Source organism: Bos grunniens, chromosome 6 (genome assembly GCF_055505025.1).
Source record: "Bos grunniens cultivar Pamir isolate PY7600 chromosome 6, Bosgru_T2T1.0, whole genome shotgun sequence".
In the NCBI taxonomy this organism is placed as follows: Eukaryota; Metazoa; Chordata; class Mammalia; order Artiodactyla; family Bovidae; genus Bos; species Bos grunniens.
Genome location: NC_141170.1, coordinates 193,036 through 212,786, shown reverse-complemented (window position 1 = coordinate 212,786; position 19,751 = coordinate 193,036). Strand labels below are relative to the sequence as shown.

Sequence of the window (19,751 nt, the reverse complement as noted above, 5' to 3'; positions counted from 1 at the left end):
AGGTCCCTGGCTCCTCAGTGACTTGTCCTAGTACCAACTATTCCTAAGTCCTGGCCATCCTCGGTGACCTGTCTCGGGGTCCAGCTGATTCTTGCTGAGTCTTAAGGTCCAGCCCTCCTCCATGACCCATATCGGGGTTGGGCTCTCTTAGGATATCTGTCTTGGCATCCAGTATTTCCTAGTCTTTTCTCCGTGTGTCCTAAGGTCCAGTCCTCCCTGATGACCCATCCTGGGGTTAGATACTCTCTGGCCCCTCTGTAGTGGCCCGTCCAGGGGTCCGGTCCTCCCTGGTGACCCGTCCTGGGGTCTGGTCCTCCCTGGCCCCTCTGCGGTGGCCCGTCCAGGAGTCCGGTCCTCCCCGGTCCCTCCCCGGTGACCTGTCCAAGGGTCTGGTCCCCCCCAGTGGCCGGTCCTGGGATCCAGTCATCCCCGGTCGCTCCCCGAAGACCCGTCCCGAGGTCGGGCCCTGCCCTAGGTCCGGCCCCCGTGGGTCCGGCCCGGGCCTGGGCCTGCCGAGCGGAGTCGGGGAGCTGCAGGCCGGGCCGACGAGGGTGCAGGGGCGCGGGCCGGGGTTCGGAGCCTTCCGGGCCCGGACACGGGCCGAGGCCTCGGCCTGTGGAGCGGGCGCCACGGGCCAGGCCAGGCGGGGCGCGGACTCACTGACCTGCCGTCTCAGCTGCGGGCGAGCTGGGCGCACGCGGGGGCAGAGCGGGCAGGGGGAGGGGGCGCCGCTCCCTCCGGGTCCCCCCCAAGAGCAGGAGAAAAAAACCCGTCCGGAGTTTAAAACAAAGAGGCGGAAATGCCCGAGCGGAGCCGACCGCAGAGTCGGGGGCGCCGCGCCTGGAGCATGCGCGTTGCGCGGCCCGGCTCCCACCCGGCGGCCGGGGCAGGGGCGTGGCCTGGAGGGGGGAGGTCCGGGGGCGTGGCAAGGGCGGAGCCAGAGGGCGCAGGCGCGTCCGGGCTAGGGCGACTCTGGGGCCTGAAGAGGAGAGGGTTGCCGGCCGCGGAACCCAGGACGGGGGCGTGGTGAGAGGTTGTGGGTGGGGACGGAGGGCGGGGTCAGAGGGAGCCTCGGAGCAGGGCTCCCGGCAGAGACTAAGCTGGGTCGTGAGACGCTTGAGGGGCTGGGGAGGCGGGGCCAGAGATGGGGCGTGGCCTTGCGGGGCGTGGGGCTGGGCCGGGGGCCGGGGGCCGGGGGCGGGGCGGGGGCCGGACAGGGCCGGGGCGGAGCGGAGGCGCGGCATGCGGAACTTCGGGTCCTGCAGGCAGCAGGCGTTAGGACCTCGCCCCCAGACCTGGGGTTTCCTCCGAGGGAGGCAGTCTCGTTCTTGCATTCCTGTTTTCCTGGGAATCAGCATCAGGCAGGAACGGGGGCGCCGCGGACAGACAGAAACCCTGCCAACCCAACCAACAGGGCTCCCAGACTCTCACATTCGTACATGACTATTGGAAAAACCATAGTTTTGACTATATGGACTTTTGTCGACAGAGTGATGTCTCTGCTTTTTAATATGCTGTCTAGGTTTGTCATAGCTTTTCTTCCAAGGAACGAGCATCTTTTAATTTCATGGCTGCAGTCACTGTCCATAGTGATTTTGGAGCCCAAGAAAATAAAATCTGCCACTGTTTCCATTTTTTCCCATCTATTTGCCACGAAGTGATGGGACTGGATGCCATGATCTTAGTTTTTTGAATGGAGCCAGGGGGAGGGGAACAGGAGGGGGTGAAATGGCGATGGAAAATGGAGGCTATGAACCCTTGCCTCTTCCTAGCCAGAGATCAGCAGTGGTGGGCAGAATGTGGTCATCTGACCCCCGCTAGACCCTATGTGGGATCTACAGAGGACCAGGCTGATATGCCTGGAGGGCATAGTGTTGGGAGGGCAGGGAGGAGCGCTGCCTGCATTGGTTTGAAATACCAACAGGAGTGTTTACAGGGCGGACTTGGAAAGGGCTTATTACCAAGGAGAACCTCACCTGCGCCCTGAAGGGTCGGCCCTGAGGCTGCCCCTCTTCTGCCTTTGGGCCGGTCTCCAGGGCCACCTGGTGACCCTCCCCAGTCTCTCTCCCAGGGTGCATCACCCCAGCACCACCTCCAGGCCGCCTAGCAATCCCCAGCGTCTCTCCCACCCGCTAGCAAGCTGTGGACAAGCCCACTGGGGTGGACTGCAGGGCGGTTGTGGTGCCCCAGGTCCGCGTGTCCTCAGGCTCTGTCTACAGTCTGTCCACTCCGGGACCTCTTCCTTGCGCCTTCATCCTCTCCACTGCCCCTCATCATCTCTGTGCACGTCAGATTTTGCTGATTAGAAAGTGGAATCAGCACAAGAAATATTTAATAAGGTACTTAATTATTCTGAATTAATGAATGAAATGGGTCCCATAACAGAACTTCTGGCCCAGCATGGCTTCAGTGCAGGGGTGATGATCTTGCCAACAAGACTCCAGAGTCCGGAGGCTATGGGGTTGATTAGTTTATTTGGTCAGCAAGGGCAGGTCTTTGAACCAGCTCCTCTGGGATTCTCCTTAGCTCTTTCCTCACGGCCTCACTTTGACTGCTACATCTCCTCCCATCACATTCCCCCTACCAGGTCGAAGGAAAACAGTGATGATTGATTTCCACCACCCGCCTTCCTTTAAAGAGATGAAACTTTCCCAAACACCACCTGCCTCCGAAACAGGGCTCCTCTCAGCTCTATTGGGCAGAACTGGGTCATGTGTTCTCTCCACCCCCACCATTCCAGCAGAGGAAAGAGAGGGCCATGCCTGCTTTCCTCCAGTCAAGATTCATCCCCTGGGGATGGGCCTACTTTCTGTGAGCCCATTTCACCTGGAGACCAGGACAGCTGACATTTTATGTATTCGTATTTATTGTATTCGGCATAGAAGAAACAGCTGCTGGGGAAAAGAGCAGCAGTGTTTGCAACAGGAGGCAAGAAGTTCAAGCACCAGAAGCCGAAGGACAAAACAGACTGTCCGGTGGAAAATACAGACAGGAGGGTCGCGGTGCCAGCAAGTGGGGCTGACGTCTCCAAGGACGAGTGCGTGACAGAGAAAGGACAAGTGTGTGGGGGGACAGGCATGGGTGCAGCGGCCAGTACAGCTACCGTTACCAGGCAGCAGTCACCAGGCGGCCGCTACTGAGAAACTGCCAGGGTGGTGATTAAAGGCCTGTTAGGCCAGCGGTCAGGGGAGTGGTGGTAGTCAGGCAGAGAGGGAGGTAAGAGGCGGGCCCCAGCCTTCACCCCGGAGCCCTCCTGCTCACCCGGCCTCAGGCCAGTGGATGGGGTGGGGGGACAGGCTAGGGGCTCTGTCCTGCTGGGCTCCACAGCCCTTGCCAATGCTGCCCGCTGGCCGGGCCCAGGCCGAGAGGCAGTGAAGGTCTCCCCAGTCCCCAGACTGGGACCTAAGGGCAGCAGCGGTTTGCCTGGCTGCCGTGTGAGGGACCTGACCCCCTGCTGTTTGGAGGGCCTGAGGAGACTGAAAACCAGTTGGGTCCTGGGCGCCTAGCTGCCTCAGAGATGACAGCTGGACAGGGTCTGGGGACCTGGCTCCAAGGGCACCACCAGCTGAGATCTGCCTCCTCAGCCCGGCCTGGGTGCTAGTGGGAGGACCCAGACTGGGTGCTGGACGAAGACTCGTGGGCAGGCTGACTGGCCCTAGCAGGGAGCGCCAACCCCACCCCCCGCCCCCCCCCACCCCCGCCTTAGCCAGGAAGGTGGACCTTGGAGGGTGAAAGTTGAGCCTTGAGACCTTGTCTTTTCTTGTCAGAACAGAGAATGGCATTCATTTAGAGACATTTACAGGAACACTGTTACCTGACCATGACCTGACCTCAAGAACAAAGAATCTGACACCAGGAAGTTTGCAACGACTCACCTCACTTTTCCCAGGAAAGGGCTTTGCTGAAACCTTTGGGGAGTTTGGGGTTTTTAAGGTGGGAGCCACGCGTCTCCTCGCATCGTGCAGCAATAAACCTTTCTCTGCTCTAGATTCCGAGGATTCAGTATCGTTTGGCCTCGCTGCGCTAGTGGCACACAGACTCACCCGCACAAGAGTGCTGGGATCCGTCTAGGGAGCACACACCCGCCTGACCAGATGGGCCGCCCGTTTCCTCTGCTGCCCGGACCCTCTGGTGGGAGCCCCCGCCCCATTCCCAGCATCTCACCTCCTCTATCCTTCTCCATATCTCCTGCAGCCCATCCCCCTTACACACCACCTCTCCTTCGCTGACCGCCTGTCCTCCATCCGCTATCAGAGGCTATCCGAAGCTGAGACACCAAAGGGAGCCTTTGGAGCCTTAGGATCCAGGCAGGTTTAACGTCACCATGGCAACGCCTGGAGCGCCCTCCCCCGACGGGCTCTCAGACGCACCGCCCCGCCCCCCAGGGCCTCAGGGACTCCGCGGGGAGCGGGGCGGGGCCAGATTGGCGGAGCCGCGTATAAAGGCCGGGCGCTGCCGCGGTCTCGCAGAGAGCGGAGAGGCGAGATGGCGGTTCTGCCACGGCTGCTGCCGCTTCTGCTTCTCCTCCTCGCCGCCTCTTCGGCGGCCCTTCTGGCGATCAACGCCCATTCTTCCTGCCCCGGGCCTCTGGCCATACCGTGCATTCCACGTTCGTATTCGTGCCACTTTCGCTCCGCTCTGTGGGCTTGCGAGTCCGCGCACCTGCTCCCGCGGACGGAGCTGGCCCGACTCCTCGCCTTGGTGTTCCCCTCCCGCAGCGAGGGATCGGGCGCCGGGAACCGGAGCGCAGGGGACCCTCAGGCCTCCCGGGCCGCACACTGGCTGCGCACACTCCAGCGGAGCATCCCGAAACGCGCCTGGCCTCCAGCTCCCCGCAGAGCCGAGGGCAGCCACAGGTCCTAAGTGTACGTGCCCATCTCCACAGCCCTGCAGACCCTCCCTCCAGGCCTTCCAGCACTGACCCTTCTCCCCCTCAAGGGCAGCGGCTATCCCCCGCACCCCCTCATTCAGGACCCTTCCCACATGCCGGCCGGAAACCCAGCCCAGAGCTTTCCCATGATGACACCTGAGTCCTTGTCTGCCTGTGGCCTCGATGCCTTTGTTCAGCCCAGGGGAGCTGGCTGGAAGGGGCTGCTACCTGGTGGAAGAGAAAAATTTCATTCCTGTCAGTGTGCGCCCCACCTCTGCGTACTCCTCCCAGTAGCAGCGCCCAGAGCCTGCAGAGGGTGAGGAGGCCGGCCTCGGAACCCTCCCAAAGCCGCCAGGCAACCTTGGCCCCAGCTAGCTCCCTGATGCCCCGGTGGCGCCCCGACCCCCAGAAAGGGAAGGGCCGGCTCCAGTAGCCCCTCACCCCCAGCAGCAGTTCAATCACTCGGTGAGGCTGGCGGGAGACCGGGAAATGGGGGCGGGAGAGCCACCTGCATCCAGAGAAGCACGGCGTCCTCACCCAGTCGGGACCAACCCGAGACCCCTGGCCCCGGCGGGCCTCGGCCTTCCACCGCGGGGGCCGGGTAGGCGGCTGTCTCTGCAGGCTTTGGTGGTGGCTGCGTTCCTGGGAGACAGGCTCGGAAGCGCCAGCGTCTCGTGGCCGGTGCTTGGAGCCGTGCAGGGTGTGGTCCCCCTGGTGGGTCTCAGTGCTGAGGTACTGATGGGCCGTGGGCCTGGAGACCGCTGGCCTGGGACCAGGTTTAGCTGGCTCTTCCAGTGCTTAGGTGTCTTGGTCTTCTGGAGAGTTCTCTCCAGAGGGCGAGAGGGATGCCCTGCCTTCGGACAGGAGAGGCTGAAAGAGCTGCCAAGTGGAATGGCTGACGTTGAGCAGGGCACCCGTGGCCATGTCCCAGGAGAGCCCCAGGCCCCACGCACAGAGGACTCATTGGCTGAGCTGGGGCTTCTCGGGGACAGGTTGTCCCACCTGGAGGGGGAGAGGGAGGCGCCACAAGAAAACGCCGAGCACCTGGGGCGGCAGGAGGCGCGGGTTCGAGAGCTGGAGGGCTTCTTCCTCAACTTCCGGGGCTTCCTGGAAGCCTGACAGGTTCACAGTACGAAGGCCGGTCGTCCGAGTGCCCCCCAACCCCGGGAAGGGGGCCTGGAAGCGGGGGCGGAGCTGGCCTGACCTTCACCATGTGTATGAGTTCTGAATAGTAGTGTCGGAAGACAGTGTCCCCTGATGGTGGCTCCGGGATCGAGGACTGCTCCACCCACACGTGTCCTCGCCCTCCAGCCAGCCGGGTCTGAACTGCAGATCGCCCAGGCTAAAGGCCAGCGCCGGGTGCCACTCTGACGGGAGGGAAACCAGCAGAGGGGGGTCGCCCATTTCCTCTGCTGCCCCGACCCTCTGATGGGAGCCCCTGCCTCCTTCCCAGTATCTCACCTCCTCTGTCCTTCTCCACATCTCCTGCAGCCCATCCCCCTGCACACCGCCTCGCTTTCGCGGACCGCCTGTCCTCCATCCGCTATCAGACGCTATCGGAGGCTGAGACGCCAAGGGAGCCCTTGGAGCGTTAGGATCCAGGCAGGTTCAATGTCACCATGGCAACCCCTGGAGCGCCCTCCCCCGACCCGCTCTCAGATGCACCGCCCCGCCCCCCAGGGCCTCAGGGACCCCGCGGGGACCGGGGCGGGGCCAGATTGGAGGAAGATGGAGAGAACCGCCCCGCAATTGGCCCGCGGCGCGCAGCGGTGAAATCCGCCTGGCGACTGGCCGGAGGTGCCCGTGACGTCACAGAGAGGCGGGGTGACGCACGGGGCGCCTATAAAGGCCGGGCGCCGCCGCGGTCTCGCAGAGAGAGCAGAGCTGAGAGACTAGATGGTGGTTTTGCAGTGGTTGCTGCGGCTTCTGCTTCTCCTCACCGCCTCTTCCGCTGCCCTTCTGGCGACCAACGCCCATTCTTCCTACCCCGGGCCTCTGGCCCATACAGTCCACTCCACGAACATGTTCGCGGACACTTTCGCTCCGCTCTGTGGGCTTGCGAGTCCGCGCACCCGCACGCGGCACCTGGCGCACCTGCTCCCGCGGACGGAGCTGGCCCGACTCCTCGCCTTGGTGTTCCCCTCCCACAGCGGGAGATCGGGCGCCGAGAACCGGAGCGCAGGGGACCCTCAGGCCTCCCGGGCCGCACACTGGCTGCGCACACTCCAGCGGAGCGCCCCCGAAACGCGCCTGGCCTCCAGATCAGCGCTGAGCGAAGGGTGACCTCCAACCCCACTCGGACGCTCGTCGACCTTGGAGCAGCGCCCTACAACAGGTCCAGGTGTTGTAGCCACGCGTTCCGGGAAACAACTCACTCAGAAGGACAGTGCAGATGGTGGAGGGCAGATTATTACACTGTCAGGCCCAAGGCAGAGTCTCCTGTTAGCCAAGGACCCCGACCAGTTTTGTGAAAACCTTAGATACCCTAAGTATACGTGCCCAAACCCACCTACCCAAATTCCTTGAAACTAGTCTGGACAAGGTAAAAGAGAGATACCATCGAAGTTAAGCCATGATTCATGTGTCATAAGCCTAGATAATTAAACAGTGGACATTGATAAATAGACCTGTGGTCATACCCCGCTAAGCATAATGGGGTTTACAACTTTGTCCTGTTAGTGATAATTAGCATATTCCTTTAGGCGAGGAGCAGTCTAGGTACGAGTCCCGAGGCTCCTTCATCCAGGGGTCTGGTTTTTCATTGGTATGCTGTTTCCATGGATACTGGGCTTATAGCTCAAAGTCCACAGTCCGACCCAAGATGGCGTCCTGCTTTCAAGATAGAGCCCCTTATGTTTACTCCTTCACAGGGTCCCTACCTGGGACGTCCTGCTCCACCTAGTTCCACCGCTGACTCATAGGTAGAGTTCCCGGGACTCCTGCCCACAGCCGCAAACGTCTCAGTGGGCTCCCCGCTGAGCCGAGGGCAGCCACAGACCAGCGGCCACAGGCTCTTGTGTGATCACCCACCTAGGGACCTTAAAACCAAGGTCCCCTTGGACTCCAGCCCCTTGGAGCTGGCCCGACTCCTCGCCTTGGTGTTCCCCTCCCGCAGTGGGAGATCGGGCACCGAGAACCGGAGCGCAGGGGACCCTTAGGCCTCCTGGATCCCACACTGCCTGCGCACACTCCCAAGATCCCTTGGAGACGGGAATGGCTTCTTACTCCCATATTTTTGTGAATTCCATGGACAGAGGAACTTGGCAGGCTGAGTCCATGGAGTCACGAAGAGTTGGACACAACTCAGCAACTAACACTTTCACTACTTTTCACTTTGAACCAGTTTCAGAAGACTAAGAACAGATACTTTTTGTCGTATATGTGTAGAAGGTGCCGCCTCACATTTTTCCGTTTGTACTGTAGAATTTTTCTGCCATTAATGTTTGAAGTATTACAATGGCCTCTTGGCTCATTAGGAATTTAATTTGTCAAGCAAATGTAGACATGACTGGAGTAGCAAGTTTACTATTAATATTTATGTAGCTTGTATTTTCAATTTTCCTCTTTTAAGTCTACCACAGTCCTTTAAAATTAGGTAGATGTTAGACGTGAAGATTAAATCTCAAAGGCTGACTTGACTTAGGTCTTACATGACAGCCAGCGTCAGACCTCAGTCTTCTGTTTCAAGTTCTTTGCCGTTTCTGCTGCCTCATAGTTGTGTTCTGTGGAAGAAGTGTTCTCTAGGGCGGTATCTCTGAAGGGTACTTTAATTGAAGTAGGTTAGTGGCAGTTAAAGTCAAAAAGAATTTTATGTCTAAAACTTGGAAGATGGGAAAACTGGGAATTCAGATACGATAATTAGAATATGTATTTCTGTAATGAGATAGTATTGTAGTTGGAAAGTTTTTAATTGTTTGATTAATATTTACAATTGTTAGCTTTCCCAAAGATGCCCCAATATAGTGGGTTATAATTTTGAAAACTGTACTGACTTAAGAATTTCTTCTAATTTTTATTTCTACATTTTAGGCTTTATCAACTTTTAGAAGGAGAGAATAAGAAAAAAGAATTGTTTATAACCCATGGAAACCTGGAAGAAGTAGCTGAGAAATTAAAACAGGAGGTTTCTTTGGTACAAGAGCAGTTGGCAGTATCTGCTCAAGAACATTCTTTCTTTCTGTCCAAACTAAACAGTGATGTGAACATGCTTTGTGAAGCTTTGTATCAAGGAGGAAATCAGCTTTTGCTTAGTGATCAGGTAGGTGCTTACCCTGGTAATTAAAAATGCTTAAAAAAATGTTCATTGTAAAAGATACTAAAGAAAATGTTAACATGAAGAAAATATTACCCCATTTCCCTGATAGTAACATTTTTATATCTCATTTTTATTCACATATATTTTTCAAGTAGTTTTGCTCAAAGTTTTTAAAATTTATTAAATATTTCAGATATGAAAGGGTATGTAATGTTTATGGTAAGAATTAAAAAAAAAAAACACACCATCCCTGTATTTTTTTTCACTTATTTTAACACACAGGATAGCTCTTATATCTTTAAAATTCTGTGTACCCTTAGTAATAGCAGCTCCTTCTAATAGGCTTCCCTGGTGGCTCAGACCATAAAGCATCTGCCTGCAATGCGGGGGACTCGGGTTCGATTCCTGGGTCGTCGGGAAGATCCCCTGGAGAAGGAAATGGCAGTCCACTCCAGCACTCTTGCCTGGAAAATCCCATGGACGGAGGAGCCTGATAGGCTACAGTCCATGGGGTCGCAAAGAGTCGGACATGACCAAGAGACTTCACTTTCACTTTCTAATAGCATTCTCCTCTCTTGTTTCAGGGAGGAACTATGCTAAGATTTGTCATTTGCTTTCTTTTATTTATAATACAGACTGTGTGTTAGTTTTGTATGTTTCTGAACTTTATATAGATTGTATTATATATATTCTTCAGTAACTTGCTTGTTTCTTAATATGATTTTGGGTTTTATCCATGTGGGTATTTGTAAAACTTAGCTCATTTATAGTAGCTCATTTATAGTTTTCTCTTTTGTATAGTTAGTATTCCCTTATGTGAAATTCCACAGTCTAATTACCTGTTCTGTTGACAGACATTTAGATTATTTCCAGTTCTTGCTGTTGTAGATCATACTGATGTGGATAGCCTTGCTGCATGTCTTACAGATGCATGTCTCTCTCTCTCTGTCACCTCACATAGGAGTGGAATTGCTGAATAACAGGTTCTGTTTTACATAATACATCAAACTGATTTTGGAAGTGGTTGTACCATATTGTACCAGCAGTGTTTGAGAGATGCTCTTTTACGATGTTTTTTTCATCACATAGTGCTATCTGCATTTATAGTTTTCTCACTCTGCAAACATATAAAATAGCGTCCCGTTGAGGTTACGATTGGCATGTCTCTGATGATCGTGGCGGTTGAGCCCCGTTCGGGAGGAGTTCTTTCACGCATTTCAAACGCCAGCCATTTGTCAGTGATGTGTGCTGCATGTGTTTGCTCCCTATTTGTGTCTTGTTTTTTTCTTTTTTATTGTTACCTGTTAGTTTTTGACTTTTTTTTTTAAGATTTCAATTTTGATGTAATTTATCACTCTTATGGTTTGCCCTTTTTTATATCTTGTGAAAGTTTGCCCTTAACATAGTAATGACAGTCCCTTTTACTTTATCTTAAAAGTTTATGCTGTTCTAGTTCAGTTCTTTAATCCACCAGGAGTTTGTGACATGAGAAATAGAGTTCTAATTTTATTGTTATTTTTCCCCATGAATAACCAGATTGTCCCATTACCACTTATTGAGGCATCCAAATTTAAAATCAGTATCTTTCTGGTGAAAGGACTCTCATACATTAAAATACATAAAAGACCCTCCTTAAACGTCTTTTGCCTTCGTGTATGCTCACTTAGATATTAAGAGCACTGCCAGTTCTGAACCATAAGCTGGGTTCAAAGTCTGTTTTGGAGGACGAGATGGTTGGATGGCATCGCCGACTCAATGGGCATGAGTTTGAGTAAGCTCTGGGAGAAATGGTGAAGGACAGGGAAGCCTGGCATGCTACAGTCCCTTGGGTTGCAAGGAATTTGACACGACTGAGTGACTGAACAACAACAGATGATTCCTGTCTGGACTGTGATTCTAACCAAGGGCTCTTCCTGCTCTGGCCATCCTGATCTTAAGATTGTTGGTGTCCTTAGTTTATTACAAAGACAGTCTCCTGTTTGACTTCCTACCTTCTATGGACCTTGGACTTCACCACTCCTCTTGTCAGTGTCAGGAATCATGGATTCTGTTTTTTCAAGATTAGCGATTGAGTAAAGCAGCTTCTGGGGTCTCTTACCAGTCTGCATTGTTTTATGGATTTGTAGTCTTTTAAAGTCTTGTTCTCTCTTTGTTGGTTTCAGGAAGCTTTGGGGTTTTGTTTTTTGTTGTTGTTGCTGCGCTGGGTCTTCTGTTGTGGTGCGTGGGCTTTTCCTCGTTGCGGTGAACAGAGGCTCTTTAGTTGTGCCATGGACTCTCTAGTTGCCCCGTGGCATGTGGGATCTTAGTTCCCTGACCAGGCATCGAATCTGTGTCCCCTGCATTGTAAGGTGGATTTTTAATCACTGGATCACCAGGGAAGTCCTAGAAGATTTTGCTTTGTTTGACTCTTTAAAATACTTCATTTCACTTTTTACATTTTTTCCTGTGGAAGAATTGATCTGAATAACTACGTTATCTTTTCTTGAAATAAGACAGCTTATGATTAGTTTTTAAAATAATTTTTTATTATAAAATATACAAAATGTAAAATTTACAATTTTAACCATTTTAATGTGTGCAGTTATGATGACGTTAAGAACATTTGCACTGTCATGCAGCCGTGTCACCATTTACTTCCAGAACTTTTCTCATCCCACATGGGCTAAACTCTGTGCCTGTTAAATATTAATTCTCCATTCCTTCTTTTCCCCATCCCTAGTAATCTCTATTCCATTTTCTGTCTCTATAAATTTGCCTACTATAGTTATCTTATAAAAGTAGAATCATATAATAATATTTGTCCTTTTGTCTTTGGCTTATCTCAGCATAATATCCTTAAGTATCATCCATATTGCATCAGGTGTGAGAATTTCATTCCTTTTTGGTGCTGAGTATTCTGTTGTGTGTATATAACACATTTATCTGTTCATCTGTGTTTTATCATCGCATTTTATCTGTTTAACTGTTCATCTGTTCATAGACACTTGAGTTGTTTACACCTTTTATCTGTTGTATATAATGCTGCTGTGAACGTTGTACACGAATTTGAGTCCCTGTTTTCATTCCTTTTGCGTATATGCCTACGAGTGAATGCTGAATCATGGTAAGCCTGTGTTTAACTTTTTGAGAATCTGACATTACCCAGCAGCTGTACCAGGGTTCTAGTTTATACATGTCCTCACCTACAGTTGTTATTTTCCCTTTTAAAAAAGGATGTAATAGTCATCCTCATGGATATGAAGTGATACTTGTGATTAGTTTTTTAAAGTTTCCTATTTACTGATTCTATCTTCTTGATCTTTTAAATAATTATTTAAAAATCCTATGATGGTGGATTTGAAAATTTCTCATTGTAGTTCTATCAGTTTTTATTTATATTTGAGTCTATTTTATAAGTTACATCCAAGTTTAAAATTGCAGTGAATTATTATCCTGGTGGATTTAAATTGCAGTGATTTAACTGTTTAGCATTATATAATGACCCTGTATTGTGCTTTTTGTCTTAATTTTCTCTTGTCCAATATTAATATTCCTATGCTATTTTTCTTTTGGTTAGTATTTGCAAAGTAGATGCTTTTTTCCTTTACTTATGTATTTTTTATATTTTCCTTTTTATTTAGCGTTATGAAATAAACATTTCCATGCTACAATAATTTTAATTTTTAATGTTTATAATACTCTATTGATTTAATTACTATGTCATAATTTCTGTAACCAGTCCACCATTTGGATGAACTCTTAGAGATAGTATAGAATTATGAGGTTTCTTGGGTTATACACATTATTTTTTAGCTTTTGATACTGCCATATTGCTTTTCAAAGGAGTTTACCTATTTAAAATGTCACCAGCTATTTGAATGTCTACTAGACACCATTTATCATATGATACACCATAATTTCACGAGTTTCTAAGAAAGAAAAAGCATTTTCATTTAAACTGACACAGCACTTTCTTATTTAGAATTTTTATTTCATACCTATTAGAAGATATCTTTTAGGTGTGATAGACATAGGTTTTTATCATATCCCTTAGGAATATACATTAAAAGGAAAAAGCCAATTAAAATGATTACGGTATTTCTGAAACTTCACATTCAGTGTCCATTTCTATGTTATTTCTTGACTCAAAGTATTTTTTGTGTTTTTCCACACTGTACATAAACAGCGTTGGTGACAGCAACAGACTTATTGTTCAGTCGCTAAGTCATTTCCGACTCTGCAGCCCCATGGACTACGGCACACCAGACTCCTCTGCCCTCAGCTGTCTCCCGGAATTTGCTCAAATTCATGTCCACTGAGTCAGTGATGCTATCCAGCCGTCTCATTCTCTGTCTCCCACTTCTCCTGCCCTCAGTCTTTCCAGCATCAGGGTCTTTTCCAGTGAGTCGGCTCTTCACATCAAGTGGCCAGAGTGTAGGAGCTATAGTTTCAGCATCAATCCTTCCAGTGAATATTCACAGTTGATTTTCTTTAGGGTTGACTGGTTTGATCTCCTTGCTGTCCAAGGACTCTCAAGAATCTTCTCCAGCACCACAATTTGAAAGCATCAATTCTTCGGCGCTCAGCTTTCTTTATGGTCCAACTCTCACATCTGTACATGACTACTGGAACATAGCTTTGACTATATGGACTTTGATCAGCCAAGTGATGTCTCTGCTTTTTAATACACTCTCTAGGTTTGTCATAGCTTTCCTTCCAAGGAGCAAGGGTCTTTTCATTTCTTGGCTGCGGTTACCATCTGCAGTGATTTTGGGGCCCAAGAAAATCTGTCAATTTCCGTTTTTTCCTCTTCTATTTGCCATGAAGTGAGTACGTCAAGGCTATATATTGTCACCCTGCTTATTTAATTTATATGCAGAGTATATTATGAGAAACACTGGACTAGAAGAAGCACAAGCTGGAATCAAGATTGCCGGGAGAAATATCAATAACCTCACATATGCAGATGACACCACCCTTATGGCAGAAAGTGAAGAGGAACTAAAAAGCCTCTTGATGAAAGTGAAAAAGGAGAGTGAAAAAGTTGGCTTAAAGCTCAACATTCAGAAAACGAAGATCATGGCATCTGGTCCCATCACTTCCTGGGAAATAGATGGGGAAACAGTGTCAGACTTTATTTTTTTGGGCTCCAAAATCACTGCAGGTGGTGACTGCAGCCATGAAATTAAAAGACGCTTACTCCTTGGAAGGAAAGTTATGACCAACATAGATAGCATATTAAAAAGCAGAGACATTACTTTGCCAACAAAGTAATGGCAAAGGCTATGGTTTTTCCAGTGGTCGTGTATGGATGTGAGAGTTGGACTGTAAAGAAAGCTGAGCGCCAAAGAATTGATGCTTTTGAACTGTGGTGTTGGAGAAGACTCTTGAGAATCCCTTGGACTGCAAGGAGATCCAACCAATCCATTCTAAAGGAGATCAGCCCTGGGTGTTCCTTGGAAGGAATGATGCTAAAACTGAAACTCCAGTACTTTGGCCACCTCATGCAAAGAGTTGACTCATTGGAAAAGACTCTGATGCTGGGAAGGATTGGGGGCAGGAGGAAAAGGGGATGACAGAGGATGAGATGGCTGGATGGCATCACCAACTCGATGCACATGAGTTTGGGTGAACTCCTGGAGTTGGTGATGGACAGGGAGGCCTGGCGTGCTGCGATTCATGGGGTCGCAGAGTCAGACACGACTGAGCGACTGAACTGAACTGATGGGGGCTTATGCCATGATCTTAGTTTTTTGAATGTTGAGTTTTAAGCCAGCTTTTTCACTCTCTTCTTTCACCCTCCTCAAGAGGCTCTTTAGTTCCTCTTTACTTTGACTGATAAAATGTGGTCCACTGGAAATGGGAATGGCAGACCACTCCAGTATTCTTGCTTCAAGAACCCCATGAACAGTATGAAAAGGCAAAAAACTAAATGACCTAATTTTAAAATGGGCTAAGGACTTGAATAGACATTTATCTAAAGAAGATATATAAATGGCCAACAGGTTTATGAGTAGTTGCTCGACGTCACTAATTATCAGAGAAATGCAAAGCAAAACCACAGTTGAGATATCACCTTACAACTATTATGACTGTTATCAAAAAACCAAAAGAGTAGTGTTGGTGAGGGTGTGGGGACATTGGAGCCCTGGTACATTATCGGTGGGAGTGCAAAATGGTGAAGCTGCTGTGGAAAACGGTATGGAATTTCCTCAAAAAAATTAAAATAGAACTACTGTATGATCCTGTAATCCTCCTTCTGGGTATTCATCCAGAGGAAATAAAAATAGGATATTAAAGAGATGTCTCCACTCACATGTTCATTGCAGTCCTACTTGTAATAGCTAAGCTGTAGAAAAAACCTAAATGTCCATCTATGGAGGAATGGAAAAAGAAAATGTAGTATATACATACAGTGAAATATTATTCAGCCTTAAAAAAACCTCAGAATACCACAACATGAATGAACCTTGAGATTATGCTAAGCGAAAATAAGATAGTCCCAAGAAACAGCGCATGATTCCACTTACTGTGGGCCATCTAAAATAGACTCATTAGAAGCACAGAGTACAGTGGTGGTTGCCGGTGATGGAGAGTTGTTCATCAGTAGGCGTCAAGTCTCACTTCAGGCGAAGGGAACAAGTCCTAGCATCTGCTATGCAACATTGTGCTAACAGCTAACAGTGCAGTGCTGCGCCCTTGGGTTCGTTAGGAGGGGAGACCTTGTGCTGTGTGTCTTAAGCACAGTAAGAATTTTCAAAAAAGGTGCTGGAATCCCCTGGCGTGGCAGTGGTTAGGACTCCACGCTTCCAGTGCAGGGGCATGGCTTTGATCCCTGGTTGGGGAACTAAGACCCTGCAGGTCTTGCAGTGAAGTGAAGTGAAGTTGCTCAGTCGTGTCCCGACTCTTTGCGACCCCATGAACAGTAACCTACTGGGCTCCGAGGTCCATGGCATTTTCCAGGCAAGAATACTGGAGTGGGCTGCCATTTCCTTCTCCTGGGAATCTTCCCAACCCAGGGATCGAACCCGGGTCTCCTGCATTGCGGACAGACACTTTACCATCTGAGCCACTAGGGAAGCAGTGTAGGGTGTTATATATATGATAAAGTGCTTCTTATGACTGGTCAATAACAGGTACATGATGCTCTTAATTATACAGTGCATATTGATTTCAGTTATATTAAAGTGTGAAAGAATCCATTCTAAAATCACTAAAATATGGTGATTTTACTATAATGTCATTGGGTATCATTATTTTACATTTTTTCCTAGCCCAGTGAGATACAAAATGTCATCCATATGAATTTTAACTTGCATTTTTATTAATGAAGTTGAATATTTTTCAGTATTTGTAGTATTATTTTAGTAACTATTAAGATCTTTAGTATTGGAGTTAAAGGTGAGATATTTCTCACTGTTTTCCAGTTTACAGGGTTTTCCCTCAGAGGCCACTTACTGTAGATACCACTTGATTTTTTTTTTTTTTTTACTGTAGTTTAAAAAGTACTGCTCTTTGGAGCTGGCATTTATGACATGTGTGAAGTTAGTACTCTTGAACTTGTACATTAAAATCACCAGGGAGCCTGTTGAAATGTGGCTTCTGGCTTTGTTGCAGAGTGATTTAGTGTGGAGTGAGGTATAGGAATCTATTCACAGCAAGCATCAGGTGATTACCATACTGTGGATCATTCTGAGAAGTGGTCGAAGGTTGAGGTGTAGTTATAGCTACAGATTGTCTGAGAACCTCTTTGATACTACTGGCTGATGGTTAGAAAACCTAAGCTGCTTTTAATGTTAAGAAGTGAGGAATTTCAGTTATTAAATGTGGGGGGTCCAGAATGTTTAGGTTTTTGAGAAGAATTACATGGTAAATCAGGATAGTTGAATGTTACATGTAATTCCATCTTCTGTAACAGTGTGAAAAAAGAAAAATCCAGATTAAGACAATTACTTTATATTGGTAATTGCTTCATTTCAAGGTTTTATCAGTACCTCTGATGTCTGGAGTAAACAGGTTAGGCTAAAACAAGGTTTGATTACTTTGGCAGAGTGTTAAGTTCCATGAAGGAAATGGTGTTCTTTTTTTTTTTTTTTTGGTGTTCATTTTTATAGTTGTAGACTCTAAAACAGTGCATGGTATGAGGTAGGCATTCAGAATACTTGTTGAACGTATAAATATGCAGAACAGTTTGCATATCAAATACTCTTCAGGGAGTAGGAGTTTGCTTTGAATCACTTAAACTTGCCTGCAGAAGTTGTTTCAATGGATCTCACGTAGACTTTTTGTTAATCCTGCTATGGATTTTTAATTGAGGTCTTTTATGGTTGAGGTTGTGGGAATAGTCATTATATCATTTAGATTCTTCCTATGTAAATTACATTTAAGATTTATGATTGGTATTATGAATAGAGATTTTGAATTAAAAAGCATTATTACTTTCCTTTTAGGAGTTAACGGAGCAGTTTCATCAAGTTGAATCTCAGCTAAATAAACTGAATCATCTTCTTACTGATATTTTTGCTGATGTGAAGACAAAAAGAAAACTTTTGGCATCTAATAAGCTGCATCAAGTGGAAAGAGAATTATATGTATATTTTTTAAAAGATGAAGATTATCTGAAAAATATTGTGGAGAACTTAGAAAACCAATCAAAGATTAAGACCATTGGTCTTGAAGACTGAAAATTGCCAAAAATGAAATCTTCACTGCATGTGCTTTACATATTTAGGAGAAGAATACAGATAATAAACATTATGAAAATTTTAAGTCTGAGGTCGATGAACCATTTCATTTAATGAATTTTGAGTATTATATCAATTTGGTTTATTTCTTATATGTTTGTTCAGAGTACCAGTGCTTTTTATACCTTGAGAATTTGCTTTGTGGCACTTATTCCTGGTAACCTTTTTTTTAAAAAATTTTATTTATTTTTTAATAATTGCTTTACAGAATTTTGTTGTTTTCTGTCAAACCTCAACATGAATCAGCCATAGGTTTACATATATCCCCTCCCTTTTGAAACTGCCCCCCATCTCCCTCCCATCCTGCCCCTCTCTGTTGATACAGAGCCCCTGTTTGAGTTTCCTGAGACATATAGCAAATTCCCATTGGCTATCTGTTTTACATATGGTAATTAAGTTTCCATGTTACTCTCTCCATACATCTCACCCTCTCCTCCCCTCTCCCCATGTCCATAACTCTGTTCTCTATGTCTGTTTCTCCATTGCTGCCCCTCAAATAAATTTTTCAGTACCATTTTTCTAGATTCTGTATATATGCATTGCTGCTGCTGCTGCTAAGGTGCTTCAGTCGTGTCTGACTCTGTGCGACCCCCATAGACGGCAGCCCACCAGGCTCCGCCGTCCTTGGGATTTTCCAGGCAAGAACACTGGAGTGGGTTGCCATTTCCTTCTCTAATGCATGAAAGTGAAAAGTGAAAGTGAAGTTGCTCAGTTGTGTCCGACTCTTAGCGATCCCATGGACTGCAGCCAACCAGGCTCCTCTGTCCATGGGATTTTCCAGGCAAGAGTACTGGAGTGGGTTGCCATTGCCTTCTCCATATATGCATTAGTATATGATATTTATCTTTCTGACTTAATTCACTCTGTATAATAGGCTCTAGGTTCATCCACTTCAGTAGAACTGGCTCAAATGTATTCCTTTTTATGGCTGAGTACTATTCCATTGACTTCCCTGGTGGCTCAGATGGTAAAGCGTCTGCCTACAATGCGGGAGACCGGGGTTTGATCCCTGGGTCGGGAAGATCCCCTGAAGAAGGAAATGGCAACCCACTCCAGTACTCTTGCCTGGAGAATACCATGGATGGAGGAGCCTGGTGGGCCAAAGTCCATGGGGTCTCGAAGAGTCGACTGAGTGACTTCATGTTGACTATTCCATTGTGTATATGTACTGCAGCTTCTTTATCCATTCATCTAGGTTGCTTCCGTGTTCTGGCTGTTATAAATAGTGCTGCAGTGAACAATGGAATACATGTGTCTTTTCAATTTTGGTTTCCTAGGGTATATGCCTAGGAGTGGGATTGCTGGATCATGTGGTGGTTTTATTTCTGGTTTTTTAAGGACTCTCCCCACCGTCTTCCATAGTGGCTGTATCAATTTCCATACCCACCAGCAGGGCAAGAGTGTTCCTTTTCTCCACACCCTCTCCAGCATTTATTGTTTGCAGACTTTTTGATGGTGGCCATTCTGACTGGTGTGAGGTGATACCTCATTGTGGTTTTGATTTGCATTTCTTTAATAATGAGAGATGTTGAGCTCTTTTCATGTGTGTGTTAGCCATCTGTATGTCTTCTTTGGAGAAATGTGTTTTTAGGTCTTTTCCCACTTTTTGATTGGTTGTTTGTTTTTCTTGTATTGAGTTGTATGAGCTACTTGTATATTTTGGAAATCAATCCTTTGTCAGTTGTTTCATTGGCTATTTTCTCCCATTCTGAGGATTGTCTTTTCACCTTGCTTATAGTTTCCTTTGCTGTGCAAAAGGCTTTTAAGTTTAATCAGGTCCCACTTGTTTGTTTTAGTTTTTATTTCCATTATTCTAGGAGGTGGTCATAGAGGATCTTGCTTTGATTTATGTCATCGAGTGTTCTGCCTACATTTTTGTCTAAGAGTTTTATAGTTTCTGGTC

At 47.9% G+C, this 19,751-nt stretch overlaps 2 protein-coding genes and 2 long non-coding RNA genes across 13 annotated transcripts in view; 2 read left to right on the top strand and 2 right to left on the bottom strand.

Moving 5' to 3' along the window:
• Positions 1 to 865, bottom strand: part of PCGF3 (polycomb group ring finger 3) — a 45,508-nt gene extending 44,643 nt beyond the window's left edge. For all 6 annotated transcript variants that reach the window (XM_086404394.1, XM_086404396.1, XM_086404393.1 and 3 more), the window contains exon 1: positions 665 to 865. The gene's annotated coding sequence lies outside the window, so the exon portion shown is untranslated. The remainder of the gene's footprint in view (positions 1 to 664) is intronic.
• Positions 866 to 2,882: 2,017 nt separating this feature from the next.
• On the top strand, positions 2,883 to 3,985 carry LOC147370126 (uncharacterized). Its single transcript, XR_015165045.1, has 2 exons — positions 2,883 to 3,037; positions 3,768 to 3,985. It is a non-coding gene; the product is annotated as an uncharacterized LOC147370126 (long non-coding RNA).
• Positions 3,986 to 4,465: 480 nt separating this feature from the next.
• On the top strand, positions 4,466 to 17,873 carry LOC147370124 (uncharacterized). Of its 2 annotated transcripts, none has more exons than XM_086404392.1 (4): positions 4,466 to 4,865; positions 6,362 to 7,205; positions 8,900 to 9,128; positions 17,555 to 17,873. In XM_086404392.1, exons 2-4 carry the CDS (start codon positions 6,490 to 6,492, stop codon positions 17,786 to 17,788), a joined length of 1,179 nt encoding a protein of 392 aa, XP_086260518.1. In that variant the 5' UTR covers positions 4,466 to 4,865; positions 6,362 to 6,489; the 3' UTR covers positions 17,789 to 17,873. The 2 variants fall into 2 exon arrangements, with proteins under 2 accessions (XP_086260518.1, XP_086260517.1); XM_086404391.1 differs by having other exon boundaries at positions 6,362 to 7,211.
• On the bottom strand, positions 5,040 to 6,472 carry LOC147370125 (uncharacterized). 4 transcript variants are annotated; one of them, XR_015165040.1, is made up of 5 exons: positions 6,332 to 6,472; positions 6,075 to 6,237; positions 5,873 to 5,985; positions 5,312 to 5,749; positions 5,040 to 5,098 (listed from the first exon to the last, which is right to left on the bottom strand). It is a non-coding gene; the product is annotated as an uncharacterized LOC147370125 (long non-coding RNA). The 4 variants fall into 4 exon arrangements; XR_015165041.1 differs by having other exon boundaries at positions 5,408 to 5,749; XR_015165043.1 differs by having other exon boundaries at positions 5,915 to 5,985.
• Positions 17,874 to 19,751: the final 1,878 nt, after the last annotated feature.

Coding starts and splice junctions, on each gene's coding strand:
- LOC147370124 (XM_086404391.1), top strand. CDS start 6,490: ATGGCAACCCCTGGAGCGCCCTCCCCCGACCCGCTCTCAGATGCACCG. Junction 7,212..8,899: donor GCGCCCTACAACAGGTCCAG/GTGTTGTAGCCA, acceptor TCTACATTTTAG/GCTTTATCAACTTTTAGAAG. Junction 9,129..17,554: donor AGCTTTTGCTTAGTGATCAG/GTAGGTGCTTAC, acceptor CTTTCCTTTTAG/GAGTTAACGGAGCAGTTTCA.